This window comes from Callospermophilus lateralis, chromosome 12 (assembly GCF_048772815.1).
Source record: "Callospermophilus lateralis isolate mCalLat2 chromosome 12, mCalLat2.hap1, whole genome shotgun sequence".
NCBI lineage: Eukaryota > Metazoa > Chordata > Mammalia > Rodentia > Sciuridae > Callospermophilus > Callospermophilus lateralis.
Window position 1 is genome coordinate 73286180 of NC_135316.1, and position 26083 is coordinate 73312262.

The 26083-nt window shown below is 31.5% G+C and overlaps 1 protein-coding gene across 2 annotated transcripts in view; it reads left to right on the top strand.

Annotated features, from left to right (window-relative positions):
* The window catches only part of Rb1 (RB transcriptional corepressor 1), a 148012-nt gene that overhangs the window by 40063 nt on the left and 81866 nt on the right, over positions 1–26083 (top strand). For both annotated transcript variants that reach the window (XM_076871938.1, XM_076871937.1), the window contains 11 exons: positions 1234–1344; positions 4309–4451; positions 6872–6949; positions 13250–13359; positions 14789–14866; positions 18517–18604; positions 21117–21233; positions 22731–22787; positions 22878–22909; positions 22995–23071; positions 24143–24339. In XM_076871938.1, the coding sequence (XP_076728053.1) occupies positions 1234–1344; positions 4309–4451; positions 6872–6949; positions 13250–13359; positions 14789–14866; positions 18517–18604; positions 21117–21233; positions 22731–22787; positions 22878–22909; positions 22995–23071; positions 24143–24339 (1088 nt within the window). The remainder of the gene's footprint in view (positions 1–1233; positions 1345–4308; positions 4452–6871; positions 6950–13249; positions 13360–14788; positions 14867–18516; positions 18605–21116; positions 21234–22730; positions 22788–22877; positions 22910–22994; positions 23072–24142; positions 24340–26083) is intronic.

The following is a 26083-nucleotide window of genomic DNA, read 5'->3' on the forward strand; positions in this document are numbered from 1 at the left end:
TGTTCCCAGTTGAGTGCGGTATATAAGAATCTTTATCAACTGACTATAGTTGTTTCTTCCATTTTGCCATTCTTTTAACAATATTTAGTCCTTTCAAGTCAGAAGGAGAAAAAGATGAGGATTCCCTCTTAGTTACCTTCAGATTTTATGTTGCTACTTGCATTTAACCAGTACATTTTTACCTTTTTATTTTTATTAGATTTTGGAGAAGAGAGATTCTTTCATCTGACATTCTACTCTTTTTACCTAGAAGTGCTTGATATCATTCTTCACCTCTGTGGTATTTCTAAATAATGTCTTAGTATATTATGAACCTTTTCTGCCATACCTATGGATCTAAAAAACTTACTTGATTCAGCATTACCAATTTTCTCACATATTTTATGTTCCATCAGTATTTGTTGGGATTACTCCTAGTTTAGCAGATACTCAGAAGAAAAGTTTTAAAATATTAGAACCATAGGCAAGAATGCAATATTGTATTTAGCCACACTGCTTTTCTCAGGCATCTATTACATGTAGATATTTCCTCATATACTTCTACTGTATATGTAGTATATGAAATTTTAGGATTTTGTGCTGGATAATTCCTTATAGATGATCTTACAATTATATATTAATTTTGTTATTTCATAATAGCTTTGGTAATATTTTGGAAAGTGTTAGAATTGAAAATGTATGAGGTTTGATAAATCATTAGGATTAAAAGTTAGCATGTACCGTACTTCAAAATTATTTTCAGAAGTAATAAATTCCATAGCTTGTAATAATAAGTTTTAGAAAAGCAAAATGCAAAATGATTTTAAACATAAGAAATTAATTTTAGTAATAATACTTAAGTGTAAAATGCTCAGGGTAGATAATACTAATTCATAATTTCATAATTATATATATTTGTCTATTAGACTTGACTGATTTTTTTAAAAAATTTTTTTAGTTATACATGGACACAATATCTTTATTACTGAGGATTGAATCCAGTGCCTCACACGTGTGAGGCAAGCACTCTGCCACTGAGCCACAACCCCAGCCCTTGACTGATTTTTTTTTTTTTTTTGCAAATAAGAAAGGAAAAAGGTTTTTATCATGAATCTAGTGATTATAAAATGAATGAATATATGAATGTACTCATACCCACAATTTCTCTTAAGCTTATAAAAATGAATAAATATGTGAATATACCCATATCAATCTCTAACGTTTCTTAAAAATGTGAATTTTTTTTATTTTCAGGAGAAGTATTACAAATGGAAGATGATCTGGTGATCTCATTTCAGTTAATGCTATGTGTGCTTGACTATTTTATCAAACTCTCACCTCCTGCACTGCTCAAAGAACCATATAGTAAGTATCTTAAGTAATTTAAGCTCCTCCTTTGTCTTTAGCAGTTGTTTATTGGATGTCTGGTAGCTCTAATATGGTTCTAAATTGAGAGGGTGATAAAAAATAAATCAGACATAGGCTCTGTTCTTGTGTCAGTCAACTTTCTATTACTGTAACAAATATCCAAGATAATCAACTTAAGAACAAAGAAAGGTTTATTTTAGCTCACAGTTTTGGAAGTTCTAGTCCATGAACAACTGGCCCTGTTGCTTTGGGCTTGTGGTGAGGTTGCACATCATGGCAGAAACTCATGGTGGAGCAAAACTGTTCACTTTATGATGAGAGAGTGAAAGAGAGTTAAGGGGCTGGGAGTCTACTTTTCTCTTCAAAAGTGTACCCCATACCTCTGACTATTCCCTACCTATTGAGTCCTGTTGAGTTTCCCACAGTCTAGTTTTTGCTGATCATTAAGTTAACAAAATTTTCATCATCTCCCAATAGCGCCAAGCTGGTGCCAGGTCTTTGACAACCTGGGTCTTTGGAGGACATTCCATATCCAAACTATAAGCAGTCCTCAGGTAGCATAAATTATAAGAGGAAAGGTAAGAGATGTTAAGCACCCAGTCAGAGAATCTGGTAGAAATAATCTGAGTAAAAATAAAGGAAATGCTATGTTGGTTCAGGAGATAATGAAAGTTTTCTTCTGAAAAGCCAAAAAATAAAAGAAGACGGGATATTTGAAATGAGTGTTGAAGAATAAGTAGTTAAGATTAGGTTGAAGAAGTTAGAGAAGGGTATTCTCAGTAAAGAAGAGAAGAGGCTCTTACCTGTAGGATTTCAGAATCATTTATTATACTATAGAAAAATGTAAACTTAACAAGGTGTGGTCTGATTCCTTGCTCCTGAAATGATGAAAGTGTTAATCCTAAAAGTAATAGATGACAGATCAAAATGTTGAAGTCCAAAGTGGCTGAAAGACTGAGCTGTAATTAATCTTTGTGAACAATAACTTAATGGAAAAATGAAGTGTGAAGTAGAATTTTCAATGTTTTGAACATGATTTGGCAGAGAAGACAGGAAACTTCACTTAGCAGAATTGAAATGCAAATCAAAGGGAGAAAAGCTCAAAAATTATATATAGAAAATAATAAATATGCTTCAAATTTCCCCCAATTTTAAAACTTTCCTTTAGCTGTCTTCACTTATTTTTCAATGTTATAACTTCAAAGTTGATGTCATGTGTTACTTTAGGTTTACATCTTTGTTTTTTGGGATAATTCAAAACTACATTTAATTCTTTTAAGTGCTGTGTTAAATAGAATCAAGGATAAGCTATTGAATTGACTGAGTATGGTAAAATTTTAATTTGCTTTGTTATGGAGAATTTCAAATGAATACAAAAGTAGACAGTAGTTTAAGTCTTCATATACTTTTCACTTAATAGCTTCAACAGTTGCTGTGACCAATCTATTGTCTCTTCCCCTGCCCAGTTCCCCCAGCTTTGTTTTGAAGCATATCTTTGAATACCTTATTATTTCAGTGTGATCTTTTAAAAGGTAAGTGGTTTTTAAAATGCATAATGACAGTACTATTATCACATCTAATAATGATTTTTTTAATATCACCAAGTATCTGGTAAATATATATTTTTTATCTCATAACTTTTTTTTTTTTTAGTTGTAGATGGACACAATACCTTTATTTTATTTGTTTATTTTTATGTGGTGCTGGGGATCGAACTCAGTGCCTCATGCATGCTAGGCAAGCGCTCTGCCCACTGAGCCATAACTCCAGCCCCTAGTATAAACTTTTTTGTAGGTTGACTGAATCAGAGTTTAAATAAGATCTACACTTTGTGATCAGTTGATACTCTTTTCAGAATTTCTTCTTCCAGGCTTTTTTAGTGGTAGAGAACATGAAGGCCTGATTTCAGTCCACTGCAACAAAAGAAAAACAAATGAAAAGAAATGAAGTTGTTCCTCCTCTGTGTTTCTCTTCTTATTTTTTCCTCATAATTTATTTATTCAACCAGAGTGATAGAATGTGTGCTTAGCAGTCACAAAGCCTTGCTTTCAGTCCCCAGAACTGACATAAATAAACAAATAAGCAAATAAATAATCAATCAATCATGCTGGAATCTTGCTGAGTTTCCCAGTTGAGTTTTAGTCTAGTTTTTGCTGATAATATCCTATGGTATATGTTCTTCTGTCTTCTCAGTTTCTTGTAAGTTGATGTCTAGAAGCAATAAGTACTTTTTATACTTAATCTTCTAAAATCTTTTTAGAAGCTGAACCTATATTCATTTTGAATCAGTAGTATGCAAAATAATCTGGGGAGTTTTTTTAAAAAATCACAGTTAATTATCAGGAAATAATATTTATAAAATCTGTTTTTACAATATCATAATTTACTAAAGCTTTTAAAATTTGTTTTTGTATTAGAAATTGAATCTGTAAATATTTGCTCATTAGTTTTAGGGCTCTAAGATAGAAAACATTTTTTCCTTTTGCATACTGGGTAGGATACACTTAGAATTAGTTTAGAAATTGGTTGTTTCTCTGGTCTTCTGTGTTTATGGGACCACAGATGTTTTCTAGTTCTTTTTGGGCTATTTGGGGCAAAAACACCTATCAGTATTATAACTTGAAATAGGTATCTAATAAATACGATGAAATTGTTATTCTTAGGGCTGGGATTGTGGCTCAGCGGTAGAGCGCTCGCCTAGCACGGGCAGAACCCGGGTTCGATTATCAGCATCACATAAAAATATAAAAGGCATTGTGTTGTGTCAATCTACAAAAAAAAAAAAAATTTCTCTCTTTCCTTTCAAAAAAAAAAAGATTGTTATTCTTATAATGAAGGCTAATAAGTAAAAATAGAATGTTAACAAGATTATTTCTGACTTTCCTAGTTATAATTAGAATACTTCATAATTTTATTCAATGGAATGTGTAATTGTTCTTATCTAATTTATCATTTTTACAGAAACAGCTATAATACCCATTAATGGTTCACCTCGAACGCCTAGACGAGGTCAGAACAGGAGTGCACGGATAGCAAAACAACTAGAAAACGATACAAGAATTATTGAAGTTCTCTGTAAAGAACATGAATGTAATATAGATGAGGTAATTTCACTTTATGCTTTCTTTAAACAGTTAAAGTAGATTTAGATAAAGTTCTTTCTAATAGCATATACTTCTTTTGTGGTGAGCATGCTTTTTTTGACTAGTGTCAACTCTTTTGCAGTAGCAACATATTTTAGAAAAAAATTATATTCAGTTACTTTGCTTTTAAAGAGATTGGCTCCTCTACTCTATAATCACAGAAATGTATATCATAAAGATAATAGTTTTCAAATGTATTTCTTCTTTGATTCCACTGATATTATCAGTACCCCTAATGTTTTAAAATGCCCTGCCAAGAAGACCTTGATGTTTTGGTTTAATGATAAATGATACTAACATTAAATTTCTCCTCAGCCTTATGTAACTAGTCACTTTCTAAACAAAGCTGACTGTTAATGGTTAGTATAGAATACATATTCATCCAGGAATGATTTCCAGAGACTGATAGGTAGCTCATTATTAATAGAATCTACATTAGAGTTTGGGGCATTTGGTACCAGGGCTGCTTTTACTCTACCAGCTTGTTTTTCTCTGTTATATTGTCCACAATTCAACACTACTAGATAGTAGTATGAAATGTTGCATTTTAAAGATTTCTCTGGCAATGCTGGGAAGGAATGGTATTGTGCTCCCAAAAATCTAGTTTAAGAAAGATTAGAATGATTTGTCAATATATCTGAGTTTTAGCATTGTAGTTCTTATTAACTTCACCAAATAGATATGTGTGTATAGACATATCAACTTTGTAAAAAAAAATATGTATGTATACTTTTCTAGAATCACAATTTATCTTTGCAAATAAGCTGACAAGTATAGTTTGAAATATTTCTTTTTAGTCTATTTTTGTTGCTTATTTACAAGATAATGGATGGTAGTAAATATAGTTTTCTCATTCCACATTGTTAATTCTCTGGATTTCATAACTACTTGTAAAATTTCACTTTTCTTTTCTTTTCTTTTTTTTTTTTTTATGGTACTGGTACTGGGGATTGAACTCAGGAGCACTTGATCACCGAACCACATCCCCAACCCTTTTTGAATTTTATTTAGAGACAGGGTCTCACTGAGTTGCTAAGTGCCTCGCCATTACTGAGTGTGACTTTGAACTCACAATTCTCCTGCCTCAGCCTCCTGAGCTGCTGGGATTACAGGTGTGCGCCACTGCACCTGGCTAAAATTTCATTTTTTTTTAAACTTTTTTTTTAATTTTTAATATTTATTTTTCAGTTTTTGGCAGACACAACATCTTTGTTTGTATGTGGTGCTGAGGATCGAACCCAGGCCGCACGCATGCCAGGCGAGCACGCTACCGCTTGAGCCACATCCCCAGCCCTAAAATTTCATTTTTAAGATTAAATCATTTTTTTTAACTTATCAGTGTAAAGCACTTTTTCCTAGAATTTAAAATGTTTATAGTTAATGATGAAAATATAGTTAACTAAAAGCTTTGTGGGGTTTTAATTAATTGATACTGGATTATCTAAAAGTGATTATTTAAATATAGCATTTATGGCTATAACTATTGGTCATTCATACTAATTGGTTAATTATTATATTGTAAATTTTCTAGATAAGTGGATTTTTTTAGAAAACAAAGATAATAAATATTTCAGAGACTTAATTCTTAAATCTTATTTGTGAAGTATAAGGTAGGAATTGATATTAAATTATTGGTTCCTTAGTAAATGTAGATTCCAAGTTTGGAAAAGGAAGTTAAATAAAGGAAAGCAAGTCATTTTAAATTACATAATATATTACAGGTTTAGAACATAGCTTCATGTTTTCTGAGTGCAGTTCTTTAAAATCCATGCTTTTCCATGAAACAATGCATATTTCCAAAAAACATTTTTATTTGGTTTTGAAATGAATTATTGTGTGTAAAATTAATTATTTTCTTAAAAATTTTTAAGAAAATAATTTAATTATTTTCTTAAAAATTGCCTTGCTATTTTCTTAGCAGACATCAAATGACCCTAGTGTGAAATGATCCAAAATATACTTTGGGGAAAAATGTGAAACAGTATAAAGAAATGAAGAATGGTGCCTTTGATGGTAGATTAGATTTTAATTCTGGCTCTGCCACTTTATAATTGTGCAGCTTTGGTCAAGTTGTTTAATTTGTTTGAGTGCCCTGTCTTTTTTGTTGTTTGTTAAATGTGAAATATTGAAATTCTGTTTAATGCCTTCTTTTCTAGTAGTTCCTATTACAATAACAATTTTTTACTTATCTCCATTTTAGGACCTAGAATCTGATTCATGTACATTAAAAAGTAAATAAATGAATTAATTATAAATAAATATCACTAGCTTGAATGTGTGTCATTGATTAAATGTGAGTAAATACTCTCATTCTAGTGTTAATAGTGACAAATTGAATTTCATTTGTTTTATATTTTAATGTCATGTAATATCTTTTTCAGGTGAAAAATGTTTATTTCAAAAATTTTATACCCTTTATGAATTCTCTTGGAATTGTAGCTTCTAATGGACTTCCAGAGGTAATCTGAAAGAAAATTTAATAGAAAATTAGTATGTTTTGAGACTTTGGGGAGGGAAGATAGTTGTCTAAGTTTCTTAGGATCAATTCAGATAGTTTTTTGCCTAAAGACAGTACTCTAATAGAATTGTGTAATCAAGTTTTGTGTGGTGATAGAAAAATACTTTTGAAGACCTATTTTAATATATAAGTAAGCTTCATTTCATGTTTTGTACTAGAAATTGATTTATACTGAAATTATTTGAAAATCAGAGTCAAAATTTTTAAATTTCTAAATGCCATTAAATATCTAAATACAACTAAATATGCACAGATTTAATTCTGATTTGCTTTGCTGGACATTCTAAAGCATAGGATCCAGAACTCAAGCAACATTATTGTCATTACTGTAATGTGGAACATCTGCTTTGAATATCTTTAAAAGCTACTTGATTGAAAATAAATATGGTTGAAATGACTTTGATTGTATTGCAGAAATATTTTACCTTACTAGTGAACCATCCATTTGTGTTTCTTTTTACATTTTGTCATAAATGTCTTCTCACTGAGAATAGAACAACTAAAAACTTTGGATGTTAAGGTGAACTGTGGTGATGAGAACTATGTGAGGAAAAGGCTGCCTGGTTTTTTGAACTCAGGGGTACTCAACCACTGAGCCACATTCCCAGCCCTATTTTGTGTTTTATTTAGAGACAGGGTCTCACTGAGTTGCTTAGTGCCTTGCTTTTGCCGAGGCTGGCTTTGAACTCATGATCCTCCTGCCTCAGCCTCCTGAGCCCCTGGGATTACTTACATGTGCCACTGTGCCTGGCTGAAAAGGCTGCTTTGATAAATGATAAATAGGTACTCAGGGATAAAGCAGTGTTTTATTTTCTTCCCTCTTTCTACTTTTTTTTTATTGGTGCATTATAGATAGTTTTTCATAATGATGGGAATTATTGTTACATATTTATACATACATATAATATTAACAATATAATTTGGCCAGTATAACTCCCAAGCACTTCCCCCCTCCCTCTGCTCCTCCCACTCACTGGTCTCTTTTCCTTACTGATCTTCCTTTGATTTTTCTGAGATCCATCTCCTACCCCACCTTTCTTTTCTTCTTCCTCTTTAACTTCCACAAATTGGAGAAAACATTATGACCCTTGACCATCAGAGTTTGACTTATTTTGCCTAACACAATGGTCTCAAGTTCCATTCATTTTCCTGCAAATGACATAATTTCATTTTTATTTGTGGCTGAACAAAATTCCATTGCATATATCACATACATAAAATGCCATTGTATATATCACATTTTTGTATCCATTTATTCATTGATGGACACCAGTTGATTTTGTAGTTTGGCTTTTATGAGTTGTGCTGCTATGAACATGAGTATGTGTGTATTACTATAGTATGATGACTTTAATTCTTTAGGGTAAATACCAAGAAGTGAAATAACTGAGTCATGCCTAGTCTTTTGAGGATCCTCCATGCTGATTTTCATAGTATGGAAATTCCACCAACAGTGTAAAAGTGGTCCTTTTTCTCTACATCCTCTCCAGTATTTATTATTGTTTGTATTCTTGATCACTACCACTCTGACTGGTGTGAGATGAAATCTCAGTGTTGTTTTGATTTGCTTTTCCTTAATTGCTAATGATGTTGAACATTTTTTCATGTATTTGTTGGCTATCTATTTTTTTTTTTTGAGAAGTGTCTGTTTAATTGATTCACCCATTTATTTATAGGTTATTTGGCTTGTTGGTGTCAGTTTTTTTTTGAGCTCTTTATATATTCTAGATGTTAGTCAATTATCAGAAGAGTACGTAACACAGATTTTTCTCCCTCTCTGACAGTTCTTTCTTCACATTCCTAATTGTTGCCTTTTCTGTGGAGAAGCTTTTTAATTTGATGTCATCCCATTTATTGGCATTATTTCCTGAGTTTTAGGTGTCCTATTGAGAAAGTTCTTGCCTGTGCCTGTATGCTGGAATGTTGAACCTCTGTTTTCTTCTAGGAGTTGCATAGTTTCTGGTCTAATTCCTAGATCTTTGATCCATTTTGAGTTGATTTTTGTTCAGGGTGAAAGATAAGGAGCTAGTTTTATTCTTCTACATATGGATAATTAGTTTTCGCAGCCCTATTTGTTAAAAGGCTTTCTTTTGGGGCTGGGGATATAGCTCAGGTGGTAGAGTGCTTGTGTAGCATGCACAAGGCCCTGGGTTCAATCCCCTGCACCCCCACTGGTGGAAAAAAGGTTTTCTTTCTCCAGTGTATGTTCTTGGCAGCTTTGTCAAGGGTCAGATGACTGTAGGTATGTGAGTTTGTCTCAGTGTCTTCTGTTCTCTACTATTGGTCGAAGTGTCCGTTTTTACCCAGTTTTTGTTAGTCTAGTTCTGTACTATAATTTGAAGTCAGTTATTGTGATGCTTCCAGCATTGCTTTTTTGGCTTAGAATTGCTTTGGCTCTTATTGGACTCTTATTCTTCTAAATGAATTTTAGAACTGTTTTTTTCTTAGTTCTGTGGTATTTGGGTGGGAATTGCAATGAATCTTTATATTGCTTTTGGCAGTATGGCCATTCTAAAAATATTAATTCTGCCTATCCAATGAACTTATGAAGTCTTTCCATCTTCTGAGGTCTTCTTCAATTTTTGTCCTTAATATTCTATAGTTCTTATTGTATAGATCTTTCACCTCCTTGGTTAAATTTATTTCTTTAGTTTTTTTAGGCTCCTGTAAATGGAATTATTTTCTTGATTTCTTTCTGGGTAGATTCATTGTTGGTTTATAGGAAAGGTATTGATTTTTTTGTATGTTGAATTTGTAACCTGCTACTTTGCCAGATTTGTTTATTTTGGTTGACTCTTGGATCTTCTAAATATAGGATCATATCATCTGCAAACAGTGATAATTTTACTTCTTCCCTTCCTATTTTTAACCTTTTTACCTCTTGCTCCCCCTTGCCTAATTGCTCTGGATAGAATTTCTAGCACTATATTAAATAGAAGTGGTAAGAGGTAGACATCCTTGTTTTGCTCAAGATTTCAAAGTAAGTGCTTTCAATTTTTTCCCCATTTACTATGAGGTCAGCTTTGGGCTTTTTGTATATAGCCTTTATGATGTTGACATAGGTTCCTTATGTCCCTAGTTTCTCCAGTGTTTTTATCATGAATTGGTGCTGAATTTTGTAGAAGTCCTTCCCTGCGTCTATTCTGATGACTGATTTTTGTCCTTAATTCTATTTATGTGATGAAATACATTTATTGATTTGCTTATGTTAAACTATTCTTGCATCTCAGATAAAACCAACTTGGTTGTGATGAACAATCTTATTAATATGTTATTGAATGCAATTTGCTAATATTTTAGTAAGGATTTGCATCTAAGTTTATTGGGGACATTGGTATGAGTTTTCTTTCCAAATGTGTTCTTTTCTGGTTTGGTATGAGTATGATCCTGCTTTATAGAATGAATTTGAAAGTGTTTATTTGTTTCTATTTCATGGAATAATTTGAGAAATATTGGCATTAGTTCTTCCTTAAAGGTCTGGTAGAAGTTACCTGAGGATTCATTTGGTCCTGGACTTTTCTTTGTTGGAAGGCTTTTTGTTACTGCTTCTATTTCATTGCTGGTTATTGATCTGTTTAGATTTTCTGTGTCCTCTTGATTCAATTTTGGCAGATTGTATGTGTCTAGAAATGTATCCATTTCTTCTAGGTTTTCCAATTTATTGGAGTATTAATTTTCAAAATATTTTGTAATGATCTGCTGAATTTGCATGATATCTGTGGTGATTTCTGCTTTTTCACTCCTAATTTCATTAATTTGGGTCTTCTTTCTTATTCTTTTGGTTTGGCTAAGGGTTTATCAGCCTTGTTTATCTTTTCAAAGGACCAATTCTTTGTTTTATTGACCCTTCATACTGTTTTTTTCTCAAGTTCATTGATTTAAGCTCAAGTCTTATTTATTTCTTTCCTTTAACTAGTTTTAGAATTGGTTTGTTCTTCTTTTTCCAAGGACCTTGCGATACATCATTAGGTTTTTAATTGGGGATCTGTCTGATATTCTTTTGTATGCACTCATAGCTATGAACTTTCCTTTTAGAATCACCTTCATGGTGTCCCAGAGATTCAGGTGTGTTGTATCACTATTTTCATTTAAGTCTAAGAATTTTTTAACTTCTCCCCTTCCTATTTTTAACCTTCTATAAACCATTCATCATTCAAAAATGTATTGCTCAATCTCCATGTTTTTATGTAATTTCTGTTGGTTTTTTTCATGTTAATTTCTAATTTCATTCCATTATGATCTGATAAGATATAAAGAATTACATTAATTTGCTTAAAGTTATAAAACAGTGCTTTAGAAGTACCTAGTATTTGTCAGTAATACTAAAAGGCATGGAATTAGATATCTGGACTGCTGATTCTGTGACCTGAACTGGAAGGTAGTTCTTGAGTTTATTATTGATTTATGAAGTATTTGTTGAGTGCTTAGTATGTTCCAAGCATTTTGCTAGAGATACTGTTGATACAGAACTTTTAACTCAGTCACTATCCTGAGTTAAAAGAGAGAGCAAAGAGAGAGATCATTACAGTAGTCTTTATAAGAGTGTGTTTGAAGTATGCTCAAGATCCTGTGATATCTTAGAGGAGAACTACCTAATCCAAACTGGGGCAGATAAGTTTTTTGGGAAATTAATTGGAGGGTGGTGTGATTTCCAAGCTAAGAAAACCTTATGAGAGATGACATTTCCAGGGGCTGAACTTTGTAGAGTCAGAGGCACAGTTATTTGTGAAAGTATTGCCTGTTCAATAAACTCAAGTAATTCTTTAAAGTTGTGATAGAGGACAGAAGAATAATGAGATAGATAGTTTTGGAGAGTCAAGAAGGAACCAGGTATATTAATGAATATTTTTACCACCTTAGGTACCAAAAAATATGCTATTCATAACTCTGAGGAGTCTTAGCCACTTATATCTTTGAAAGGATTTTAGTTTCAATAGAAATCTTAAGAGAAAGTTGACATTTTTCTCAATATTTTGCATACAACTGCCAGTCAGTACATGATTAATAATTCATGCCTCTCTAAGATTTGGCAAGAACAAGTTAATCGAGCATGAAAGACTGTTCTGCCAAATACGCTTGTATAGACAAAAATAAAGTTTACATTCAGCTGGGTTTCTTCATACCCTTCCTTTTAGAATGCAATTTTGGTTCTCTCAGGTTGGAAACACTTTGTCTTTAAAGGTCAAAGCAGGGGCTGGGGGTCGTGTTTTCAGTGGTAGAGCCCATGTTTAGCATGTACAAGGCCCTGAGGTTACCCTTCAATATAGGGGAAAAAAAGTCACAACAGAGAGCATGCCAATAGTTGTCTATTGGGCATTAATTTTTAAATTATGATTATGAAATTATTGATCAGAGCTGATAAACAATTTATAGATTATAGCCATTTAAAAATATCTAACATTGAGAATTATTTGTACAAACATGTTAGTTGGTTTATTAATTGAGCTTATTATATTGTACAAGTATATTAACTGGGTTTATTAATTAAGCCCAAGATATTTAACTATAAGGATGTACAGTGGACCAGAGGATTTAGAAAAGATGGGTTGGACATATAATCAAGAGGATTTGCTATTTGTTTGAAAAAATAAAGTTTTATATTGATAAATATAGTAGAAAGTTAAAAGTTAAGGATATATGGAATATTTGAAGGCTTTTAGCAATTAACTGATTATAGTAAAGTTAAGAATTTCTAATCTGAAATCTGAGATTCTCTTAAGATCTGAAACTTTTTGAGTGTTGATATTACCATAAGTGGAAAATTCTGTACCATGAAATTTTGTTTCATGCACAAATTTAAAATATTATATAGTTACTTTCAGGTTATGCATTTAATGTGTATATTAAAATACATGAATTTGATGTTTAGAGTTGGATTTCATCCCCAAGATAGCTGATTTTATATGTGCAAACATTCCAAAATTCGAAAAACCTTGACATACGAAAGACTTTTAGTTCCAAACATTTTGTGTAAGAAATATTCAACCTATTTTTTATCTTAAGTTCTGTTTTGTGGCATTGGTGATTCTTTGTCTACATAAAATTCTAATAAATGGGATAAATACATAAAACTGAAGTTGAAAAAAATTTCTAGACTTCACTTTTAGTTAGGTCTTAATTATATTGCATGTGAACTTAATGTATACTGTAAAATATATATTGCATAAACATTCTTTAATGAAATCTGCTTCTGTGTGTTAAAAGATAATAACAAAAAGAATAATTATTTTTTTCTTTTGAGGTTGAAAGTCTTTCTAAGCGATATGAGGAAATTTATCTTAAAAACAAAGATCTAGATGCAAGATTATTTTTGGATCATGATAAAACTCTTCAGACTGATCCTATAGACAGGTATTTCACATGGAATATTTTTATTTGTTATGCTTTTGATATAGATTGATATTGATATAGGTAAATCAGATAGGTTTTTATTAACTTACTGACCTGTAAATAAGCATCACTTTATAATAAGTTAATTTAAATGCCTTTAAAGAAAAAAGTAACAGTATCTATTCTAAGCATATAATTTTTTAACAATGTAGAGATTTAATATGAATTGTATTCTATAACAGTTATCTTTTTTTCAGATAGTTGAATGTACATGTACACCAAAAGAAAATGGTTAAACTAATTAATTTACTCAAGTGGTGGTCTCTGTTTTTTTTTATCTTTTTTTTAAATCTCTTATTGCCCACTTCATTCATTTAAAAAGTTAATACCAAGTTTATTTTCTTGAATTGTTGGGAAGGATCCTAAAATATAAATGGACAAGAGTAATTATAATATTACATGTAATTTGGAAATTAAAATAGAGTAAAATGTTTTAAATTTAACCAAACAAAATTTTTAGAAGGCACAGTGTGGTACAAAACTTGAGCTTTGATATTTTAAAATACTTCAACTGCTTGGTTATTAATATCACCAGCAAGAAAACATCTAACTTTCACTTTTGAGAATCTGCTTAAAGGTGGGTACATCTCTTTGTCATAAACCTAGTGGAAAGAGACCCACACTTGAGTTTATACCCAAAGGACTTAAAAGCAGCATACTGTAGTAATGCAGCCACATCAATGTTTATAGCAGCACAATTCACAATAGCTAAATTGTGGGACCAACCTAGATGCCCTTCAGTAGATGAATGGATAAAGAAAATGTGGTATATATACGTGATAGAATTTTACTCAGCATTAAAAGAGAATAAAATCATGGCATTTGCAGGTAGATGGATGGAGTTGGAGAATAATATGCTAAGTGAAAAAAGCCAATCCCCCAAAAACCAAATGTGTAATGTTTTCTCTGATATGAGGATGTTGATTCATAATGGGGATGGGAGGGGAGCATAGGAAGAATGGAGGGGCTTTAGATAGGGCAAAGAGGCTGGGAAGGGAGGAGACAGGGGTGGGGGTAGGAAAGATGGTGAAATGAGATATGGACATCATTACCCCAAGTACATGTATGATGACATGAATGGTGTGACTCTACTTTGTATACAACCAGAGACATGAAAAATTGTGCTCTCTTTGTGTACTATGAATTGAAATGCATTCTGCTGTCATATGTAGCAAATTAGAATAAATAAATAAATTTTAAAAAGAGACCCATACTTTAAAATGGTGCTGAAGAAAATCATTTGAGCAGCAGTTGGGTTATCTATTTCCTATCACTTCTGTTATTGACTTAGCAATTTGTATGATTTTATGAAGCAACAGGAAGTATTTTATTTGACCCATAAAACACAAATTGCAAATTTACAATGTGAATGATTTTGCTTACCATTTAGTTTTGACACACAAAGAACACCACGAAAAAGTAACCCTGATGAAGAGGTGAATGTGATTCCTCCACATACTCCAGTTCGGTATGAGATTTTCCTTCTTCTAGTATTCATTATAATTGTTTATTCAGTGCTTTATAGTGCTTTAGGTTTGTTTAATTGTTTCTTTTTATATTTATACATACATGTATCAAATATTTATTGAGTGCTCATTGTATTCCAAGTACTTAATGATTTGCTTAGGTTATTATCATTATAGTTCTGTCTATCCTTAAGAAACACAATATAAAATGTGTATGTGTTCCATCTTAATAAAGAAAAAAGAAAAGTTTCACCATTTGATCTGCATATAACCTTGAAGAAATAAAACCATTTTTTATGTCTGTTTTCTTACTCACTTCACATGTCTAAACCTGCTATCAAGAAATGTTGACTCTGCTTCCAAAGTATTTCTTAAGTTTATCTGCTTTTCTCCATTTCTACTCTAACCACCCTTGTCCTAGACATCTTTATCTTGGGGTTTTTGCAATAGACTGCTAACTGATCTTGTTGTTTCTGCTCTTATCACTGATCCTCTTTCCCACCATCAAATTAAAACTTCACAGAACTCCAAGAACAATATTCTAGAAGTATAAATAAGATCATGTCTGTTCACCCTCCTGTTAAAATCCTCTCATTGCTTGTATAATTATGTCAAAATGGATTATACTGTCATGTATAATTAAAAAAAGCCAATAAAAAACTTCTATCATTGCTTCCCTTTGCAATTAGAATACAATACACATTCTTTAATAATGCCTACAAGACCTTATCTGACCTGTTTCTATTGCTTCTCCAGCCTCATCTTGTTTTGTTCCTCACCCTGCATTAGCCATGTGTTGGTTTTCTTTCATTTTCTTGTATTCTTCAAGTTCTTTTGTACTGAAGACCTTTATTCTTAATATTCTCTTTTCTTGAAACTTCCTTTTTTTTGCAGGGGTAGGGTATGGATTTCCAACTGCTGTTCTTCATGTTCAGCATAAATATTGCTTTTTTAAAGATGTATTTCTCTTTGAATTATTTTTCTTTATTATTATTTGTCATAGCATCCTGTTCTGTACCTTCATAGCCTGTATCACAACTTGTAATTATAAATTAATTTGTTTATTTGCTTGTTTTTCACCAATACCCACAATAGCCTTTAAATTTCATGCCATATGGACTGTGCCTTTGTTGGTTCATCATTTAATAATTAAGGCCTGGCATAATACTTGGTGTTAGTAGGCAATCATGTTTTGAATAGCTGTATTGGTATATAAACAATTTTTAATATAAGTTTTGTTATAGACTTGTGGACAAGTTACTGAAATGATGCAGAAGAGATTTTATGAAGCAATGTCTGAACTGAATTTTGAAACATCTGTCTTACAGGACAGGCATTTTAGGGAGCTGAAAGAGCATGTACAAAGGCATGGTAGTGTGAATTAGCACAGTGTATCTGGGGAATTGTTAGCAGATATGTATTGATTGTGAAATGAGGGGATGAAACAGCAGGAGTGGAGAAGTGGGTACTAGACATGAAGGGCCTTGTATGCCATATTCAAGTACAGACTTCAGTTTGTCCATGATGTCACTTGTGCTATAAGTGGGTGATAAGCAGGGGTAAGAATGAAGTCAGACTTGATTTTTACAAACTTACATGTTAGTAGTTTGTGAGAGAATGGACTGAAGAGGACAGAACAAAGTGAGAAATAAATCTGTCTCAGAACTTCTTAACCCAGAGTGCACATTAAAATAACCTGAGGAATTTTTTTGGAGTACACTTGCCTAGGTCTTACTACTTCAGATGGTGAGTAAAAATCTCTAGACTGACCATTGCAGTAGTTGAGTTGAGAGATGTGGAAGATCTGAAGAGAGTAGTGGTGGGAATGATGGAGCAGGAATAATTTTGATGAATTCATACTGAGAATGTTATTGAGGCATTTATGAAGACACTTTCTAATAAGCAGTAGGATATAAGGCTCTTACAGGTTTGGGAATTGTCAGACAAAGTTAAAACCATAAAAAATAGATGTGATTGGGGTTTGGGGTTGTAGCTCAGCGGTATCACACTTGCCTACACGTGAGGCTCTGGGTTTGATCCCCAGTACCATATTAAAAAAAAATAAATGAAAGTTTAAAAACAAAAGATGTGATTACCTGAAGTGATGGTATATAGTGGCAAGAATAGGTAGCAGGGGCTGAAACCTAAAGAATGCATTTTTTTTCTTTTTTTTCCTAAAGAATGCATTTTAAGGGCTGGATAGATTTTAGAGAATGAGAGAGTAGGTGGTTTGGGAGACTAGAGGGAGATATCAAGAAAGTCAGGGAGGGCTCTGGTTTCAGGAAAGCACAAGGGCTTGAGGTGCTTCAAGGAAGTCAGTTGTTGGAACAGATTTTTGGGTTTAGCAATTGGTCGTTTGTGGTTTTAGTCATTGTTGCTTAAATAGATTAATGAACATTGAAGCCACATGGCAATGTTTGAAAGATAAAGTATAGGTACCAGTTTAGGGAGGTTTGGCTAAGAATACTGCACATATTTTACTAAATAATATTTGAGAAGCTTTTAAGCCCTAAACATTGTACAGTTCTGTGAATGACTAAACAATATATCAAATGTATTTTATTTGAGAGTAGGTACATTTCATTTGTACTTCAAAATTGCAATATTAGCCTTTACTATATACCATATATGCATATGTGCATGTGTATATGCATGGTAGAGAAGTAAAGACTCTTTAAGAGACTGATCTAATTTTATGCTTTAACTGTGGTGACTTAAAATTACTCAGGACCTTAAATGTGTTTCGTTGAAGTTCTCTGTAAAGAAGAATCATTTGATTCTTTACTCGAGTTACTAAATGTCTTACTGTCTTTGAGAGTTTAATGTTTAATTGTATAAGCAAAACATTGCCTCATGATGTCTATTATCAAGAAACTCAAAGTATGTTCTAATTGTACACTATAAAAACCAAAATAGCATTTACAACAAATATTCACATAAATATGCATTTTATTTGCATCTTTTGTAGTTAATGAATATATAAAATTTTTAAGGTAATAGTATTTTCAAAACTGCTCCACCAGTACTTCATTAAAAATAAACACTAAAACTTACTCACTGCTATATATCTAGGCTTACCAAAAATTAGAATATGTTAACACACAATCAGGTCTTATCTTTAGATGATGTTTAAAGTGGTTATAAAGAATATTGCTGCATGTTTTGTAAAATCTTCACAGTTGATTTTGAAGATATTGTCTATTGTGTATTTCAGAGTCTCTCTGTAAAGGTTTATATATAAATGTTTTTTATATGCAAAAAACTTAAATTGTAATGATGTTTTCTTGAAAGATTACTATTTTGATGTCAATTTTTCTCCATATGATATAAAAATTTATGATGCCATATATTTTTCCAAAATATAATATCATTAATTTGACCAATTAATATTTTATTGATACTTAGTTTTATTAGTAAGTGTATCAGTCCTATGAACATAAACTTATTATGAATACTTGTTAAAGATGTAAGCAGAACATAATTTCTTATGAATCACAGTACACTAAGGGTTTTTTCCCCCTATAAGTCTTATTTCAGGGAACTTTGTAAAGATAAATGGGATAGACAGGATATCAAAAGAACTTGAGATAGGTGCATTTCTTTTGTTCTTTTTCTTCTTTGCTAATGCTTCTTCCTTTTTTCTCCCCTCTAGGACCGTTATGAATACTATCCAACAATTAATGATGATTTTAAATTCAGCAAGTGATCAGCCATCAGAAAATTTGATTTCCTATTTCAATGTAAGCCATCTATGAAACATATTTTGTGATATCTTGATAAAGAAATATGAAATTATAAGTTAACATATATTTACCCATTATCTTATTTTTTGCTTTTAAAATCCTATTAATTAGATATTAATAGTATTATTTTATTTAGGCAGTGTTATGTTTTGATTTTCTTAGGTTTATCATTTGCCTTATCATCATTCCTTCTTGCAACTTAGACCTAACTTCTGAGATCATTTTCTTCCTTCTTCAATCATATTTTTAAATAATTCCTTTAGCAAGTTTAGTTTGGGATAAAAGTACAGTTTTTTGTTTTGTTTTGTTTTGTTTTTTGTCTAAAAATATGTATACTCTTATTTTTTTTAAGATGGATCTTCGATTCTAGGTTGACGTGTACTTTCTCTCAGAAGTTTAAAATAACTACTTTACTATTTTGATATTATTACTTTACTATTTCTTGGCTTTCAAGGTGAATAGTTAAGAAGTCTGTAGACATACTGTTGTTCCTTTATAGTTAATCTGTCTTTTCTCTCTGCCTGCGTAATTCTTAAATCTTTTCTTTGAACACAATGTTAGGTAGGACTTAACACTCACCACAGCCCTGCAATCTTTTTTTTTAATCCCACTTTCAACCCATTTTCATTTGAAATTCTTGCCTGGCTCTGTGTGCATTGCACTTTTCAATTCCTGATTAACTCTGAGTTTGATATATGAAAGCCCCTGCTGATCCCCTCCCTGAAAAAAAAAAAAAAAGAGAGAAGAAGAAAGAATGAAAACTAACATCAGTATTGCTGGCTTGCTTCATCACTCCTTATATAAACTCAAATGATGAGGGTTGGGACCCACCAAAGTGTTCATCTGTGGAAATTGTACAAGGCCAGGATACTTATTAAAAATTTGGGTTATTCTGGTCATTACTTTCTATAATTGTTAATAGTGACTTTGTCATGTTGTATTGTCCTGTCTTGCTATTTCCTGTCCAGGAATTAGCAAAGTAATTTCTTTTATTCATAATTGTGTTGGTGTAGAACTGATTTTGTTTGTCTAACTTATATAAAGTTACTTTTGTTTATGAGTTATCTGTAGCACCAGAATTATTTGCCCAAACATATCAACCCAGTTACCTAGAACTTTTAGCAAGTAATAATGATAGAAGTTAAAAGACTGATAATCTCGTCTCAGTGCCATTTTTAAATGCTTCTTCCAACTTTTGGAGCATGTTGCAGCTCTTTTTTTTTTTGTTTGTTTTTAATTAATTCCTTGGGCAGAAAGTTCTGCCTCAGAGACATTCTCTAGAGCTCATTTTAAAGCTTAACTTTTAATGAAACTTTATAACTTCTTTTAATGAAACTTTATAACTTCTTAATTGTATATCAATGACATCTTGCCTCAGAGTGAGGCAGAGTATCTTGAAGGTCATTACGTTTTTCCTTGATTTTACTTCTTTATTATAAACTCAGGCTTTTTCATTTTTAAAATTAATGGTATCTTCTCTGTGTGTAAAATCTTAGACACTGGGCATATTTTAATTGACATTTGGCAGCAGTGATTTTATGACAGGAAAGGCCTCTTTTATTATATATTTCAAAATATCCAAAGGCTTGAGCTTGGTAGTATTTATTTTTTCATCCATCCATTTATTCATTCATTTTTGCATACTGGGAACTGAACCTAGGGGTGCTCTACAATTGAACTACATTCCAAGTCTTTTTTACTTTGTATTTTGAGACAGGATCTTGCTAAGTTGCCAAGGTTGACCTTGAACTTGTCATTCTCCTGCTTTAACCTCTCAAATAACTGGAATTTTAGGACTATGCTTCTGTAACTAATGAATATATTTTTATACCTAGTGATATATTTTTACTGTAGCATAATATGAATTATAGAATAGAACATCATACTGCTTCTTTTAATATATCGTCTTCTGATGTGTGTTAATTATTAAAGTTGATAGGGTCTCACACTCCAAATGATACATGTATTGGAACTTATTTTTATTGTTCTAGTTTTTAGTATATATGCTGCTTAAGTGAGCACTGGAACTTCTTTTGTAACTATTTTCCCATACTAGTTTCTGAAAATGTTATTAAATAATATGGCTAGTTTTTAACTCTTCTAAAGCATAGTTTTAAATTAAGAAATTATATTGAGCTTAAATCTTAGTTTTATTTCTTCCACTGGCTTTTTTTGTGAAGGGGGTGACATACATTCAAATGCAACTGTTAATTGAACATATTTTATGAAAACATGTGATGAATAGAAAGGCTAACAAATCTGAGGTCCCCAAACCTAGCAGCAGAAATTGTAGGTAATAGAGTTTTTTAGTTGTTCTTGAATATTTCTTGGACACTAACATCCAATGAAATTCTGCTTAGATTCTGTGGTTGTGTTTACCTAGTTATTATAGTAGTGTTTCCGTATTTTTATAAACACTCAAAAACTCAGTCATTAGATATGGAACAGAAAATTTTAATTCTGATTAAATGCTATTGTCAATATTGATTTCTGTTTACATTTCTTAAAGAACTGCACGGTGAATCCAAAAGAAAATATTCTGAAAAGAGTGAAAGATATTGGACACATCTTTAGAGAGAAATTTGCTAAAGCTGTGGGACAGGGATGTGTTGAAATTGGATCACAGGTAAGTTGAGTTCATTTTCATCAATGCCTGTCTATAGCAATAATTTTAAAGGCAGCATCTGTTCAGATTGTACAGATACTAAACAAATAATAGTATTTGTCTAGTAGTATAATTGGCAGATTATATATCCCAGCTGCCTGAGTATGTTGCTATTTATGAGAAACCTTAAGAGAAATCATTCCCCATCCCTTTACAAAAATAAAAGTGTACATATCAATTGTGAAAAATTTAGAAAATATAAGTAAGCAAAAAAATTAAAATCTCATGTTAAATTTTTGATGTATATGCTGTGACTTCTACATGTGTCAATACTCATGTATACATACACTTATGTAAAAGGGATTATACTATATATGCCAATTCTCAGTGATAGTGAGTGATATTATTCAGATAATCTAAAACCAATATATTGGGTAAGAGTATGGATTATGGAATTATGGAATACTGGGTTTACATCTGGCTCTATTACTTGTGAGCTGAGTGATCTTGAACATGTTGTTTAACTTCTCTGAGATTCAGGTTGTATATTTATTCTACTTTGTTGTGTGGCATTAATGAGGGCAATTTTGTAAAGATAAGTTTGAAAATTATAATCCATTGTACACATTTACTTCAGTGTCATGAGATTATAGTTTTATGCCATAATGCTTTAAACAACTATACTTAAAAGTTCTTTTTTGGTTGTATATGACATTTGAACTCTTAATTTGCAATGAAGAACTATGGTTTGTGCATGTATATATGTGCATGTAACTGAAAATATTTGGTTATTCTTTCAACTGAAAGGAAGTAGTTATTTGGTTAAAACATTTTGCTGAGAAGTTTAGTTTTGTCTGACTTTTGACTGTGGCAGGGTTACTGAGTTTTTCAGAGTTTTTTGATTAGGAACTGTTCTCTAATTCTAAATAGCTGTTCTGAAAATAGTTGTTCTAGATTATAAGAAGCAGGTATCTAAGTGCTTAAAATATTGTACTGGACATATAATCTACCCTTAGTATAAATGATGTAGACTGAAATGGTGTGTTAGAGAATCAGGTAATGGATCTAACCTCTTGATAGCTTATTGGGAATGTGAAACATTACTTTATACTTAAGTCTTGAGTTTTAGGTAGTCTAGCTTTTGTGATTTTTTTTTTTGAAACCATATTTCTTTTTGTTTTTTAAATTTTTGGGGGGGCCGGGGGGTACCGGGAATTGAACTCAGGGGCATTCGACCAAGGAGCCACATTCCCATCCCTGTTTTGTATTTTATTTAGAGACAGGGTCTCACTGAGTTGCTTAGCACCTTTTGCTGAGGCCGGCTTTGAACTCATGATCCTTCTGCCTCAGCCTCCCGAGCCACTAGGATTACAGGCATACACCACTGCACCCAGTTTGGTAGCCATATTTCTAAAAAGGGTCAGAAGTATGTTGCAAGAAAAGATTGTTACAAAAAATTAGTGATTATTGTGATGTTCTAAAATAGCAAGTTCTTCTTTTTCTTTTTCTTTGTTGTAGCGATATAAACTTGGAGTCCGATTATACTACCGAGTAATGGAATCCATGCTTAAATCTGTAAGTTTAAAAAAAATAGTAGAAAAAAAATTAACTTTTGACACAAATATTAAGTTTCAATTAAACTTTTAAAAACATTATCTGTTTTAGGAAGAAGAACGACTCTCCATTCAAAATTTTAGGTAATTTATTCTTTTAGTTTTAGTCAGCAGTTTCTTCTTTTTATAAAAGTAAATATTTTAAAATCATTTTTCTTTTTTCTTTTAGCAAACTTCTGAATGACAACATCTTTCATATGTCTTTATTGGCATGTGCTCTTGAAGTTGTAATGGCTACCTATAGCAGTAAGTTAAGTTTTAGTAAATACATGTTTTAGTTGAATTTAAAGTTAAAAAAATACTCCAGGTGTGTTATATTTTTTGTTTTGTTTGTTGTTTTTAGAGGGGGTACGTGGTGAAGAGAAGAAAAGCATATTGTAGATGAGTATATACTGAAGAATATAATTGGTTGACATTTAAATAGTTGCTATTTAAATAGTTTATCTGAATTATTTCAGGCCATCTCGGGGGTGGATTTCCCTAACCTATTCTGAACAAATTGAAGAGATACCTTTTGAAATCCTTTTAAAAAACCTGTAAGATTGTAAAGTGCCAAAGCAGTTTTTAAAGAGTAGACAGTAATAATTGAAAGCATTGTTATAACAATGCTTTGATCACTAGACCACAGGTTAGAGCTGGGATCCACCAGAGCTTCAACGTTTTCTTAATTGGTGCCTGCTTTTAAGCAAATTATGAAAAATCAATAATTTATTGATAAACAAAACAAGGGCCAATAACAGTGTTTTTAAAATATAATTTTAAATATATTATTTTGTAGATAGTGTTGCAAGTGTTAAAAAAGTTTTTCTTGCAGAAACAGAAGAGGAACATTTATTTAAGGATACAAGTACACAATTAATAAAGGAGGAACTTGAATTAATAAACACATATGGAAAACTGTTAATCCTCATTAATAATCTTAAATGCACATTTTAAAGAGATTCCATTTTCAAACTAATGAATTAGCAAATCTTAAAGCTTCTTTTCTACTCTCCACCAAGGATTAATGAGAGAATTGAAATGTATATGCTTATGAATTGCTGATAAAATAAGAAACCTGTCCCAGATAGAAGTTTAGAGTATTTAAATCTTTGAAAACTTGATGTAAGCTATGAGCCATTTCTCAAGAAAAAACATACATGCACATACACTCAAAAATTTGGGAGCCTATTTCTTGGGAGCCTATAGACTCCAGAATAAAAAATTCTGCTCTAAATACAAATTATTTAATTCTTTGTTTGATAAGACCTTCCGAATAAAAATACTTAGTTCAGGTCTTAACATTTCATATCTATACATTTTTTCTTTCATTTTTAGGAAGTACATCTCAGAATCTTGATTCTGGAACAGATTTGTCCTTCCCATGGATTCTGAATGTACTTAATTTAAAAGCCTTTGATTTTTACAAAGTGATTGAAAGTTTTATCAAAGCAGAAGCCAACTTGACAAGAGAAATGATAAAACATTTAGAACGATGTGAACATCGAATCATGGAATCCCTTGCATGGCTCTCAGTAAGTAAATAGCTAAAATAATTAAAAATCTTTATATGTATACGGATAACAAAAGTATCTATTAGTGAGACATATTTCTTAACATCTACTGTAAAAGTAAATATGCAATTTCATGAATAATGTTATTTCAGTGTATATAGATAGCTCAGGAATCAAGTGGAATATTAGAATGAAATTTTCTTTAAGCTCCCCAGAGCATCTAATATAGTGATTTATTTTGGAGTAGTTTCTCTTAAAACATGGCACTTTAAAGTAAAGAAGAAGTCTTTAAAGTAGTTAGGTAATTTATTAAAATATGTGTTATGATTGACAACGTAAATGCTCTTAAATTTCAACAAAATTAAGAATTTGAGATTGTGCTATTTATATGATTTAAAAGAACATTTTTCCTGTCAATTTAGTAGGAGTCATTTTGTCCCATTATTAAAGATAATACAAAAAAATCTACATCATAGTTCAATTATAGGTATTGTTTAAGGCATTATAGCAACACAAATCATATTCTCTAAGTCTTCTATTTATTGCATGCAAGGTTTTGATAAATATTTTGTTTTAATAAAAGTGACATTTTCTGTGTATTAATTTTAAAGTATTTATTTGCAGTTCTGTTATACTACTATGAAATTTGCATAGTTGGATTATACTTTGTGAGTCATCAGATTTATAGACTAATAACTCATTTCTTTTGAAACTGTGTTACATGCTAAGCATATATAAGTTGAGCTCCAACAACAAAAAGTTTCTCAAGTTTTGTAGCATTTTCAGATTTTGGATTTTCAGATTAGGGGTGTTCAACCAGTAATGTCTATGCAAACATTCCAAAATCAAAAAAACTCCAAAATTTGAAACACTTCTCAAATGAAGCATTTGAGATTAGACTCCACCTGCATATATCTTTTTAATTTATATCAATTTATAGAAATAATAGAAAATTAAGACTTCTTACGTTACAATCCTAATATGTATGGTAACCTTAGTTTTAATTTTTTTGATGTTCTGGATATTAAATGATTGAGAGTCTGTTTCCTAGTCTTTTCTTGTATTGTCACATAGCCATTGGATGGAGAGAGAAGTAAAGAAAATTCGTAGAAAAATACGACATTGCCATTACTGGATTTGGTAACTCCTTGTAGGACAGATTTCCATTTGATAAGAAAAGGAGTAGTTAAAACTTTTGGAATCTGGGGCATTAAACTAAAATAGCAAAAATCAATAAATTGATTTAAAAAATAATTACTTTTAAGAAACTCTGTCCCCACCTTCAGGAATTGAGATCAGGTTATTACTTTATCATGTGAAAAAGGCTATTATTACTATTATTTTTTGGTTTTTTCCCAGGGACACTTTACCACTGAGCCCAGCCCTTTCTGTTTTTTATTTTGAGACAGGGTCTCACTAGGTTTCTTTGTTTAGCCTTAAATTTGCGATTCTTCTGCCTCAGCCTCCTGAGTTGCTGGGATTACAGGCATGTACCACTGTACCTGGCTCTTATTTCTCTCAGATAATTAACTTTATTTCCCTCAGGACATAATTATACAACATTCTCTGTGAGTTTACAAAAATGAGGGCTCTGAAAACTTGTGTAGAAAAAGTAATAGAAGTTTACCTTTTCAAAAATTGTTCTGTTCAAGCCTTTTTAGCTCAATTACTGGAATTCAAAGATTCTGAATATATTACTTTAATTTTGAAAATTTTTGAAGAAAAAAATGAGATGCTCAAAGTTTGGAAAAGAGTATAATTTATT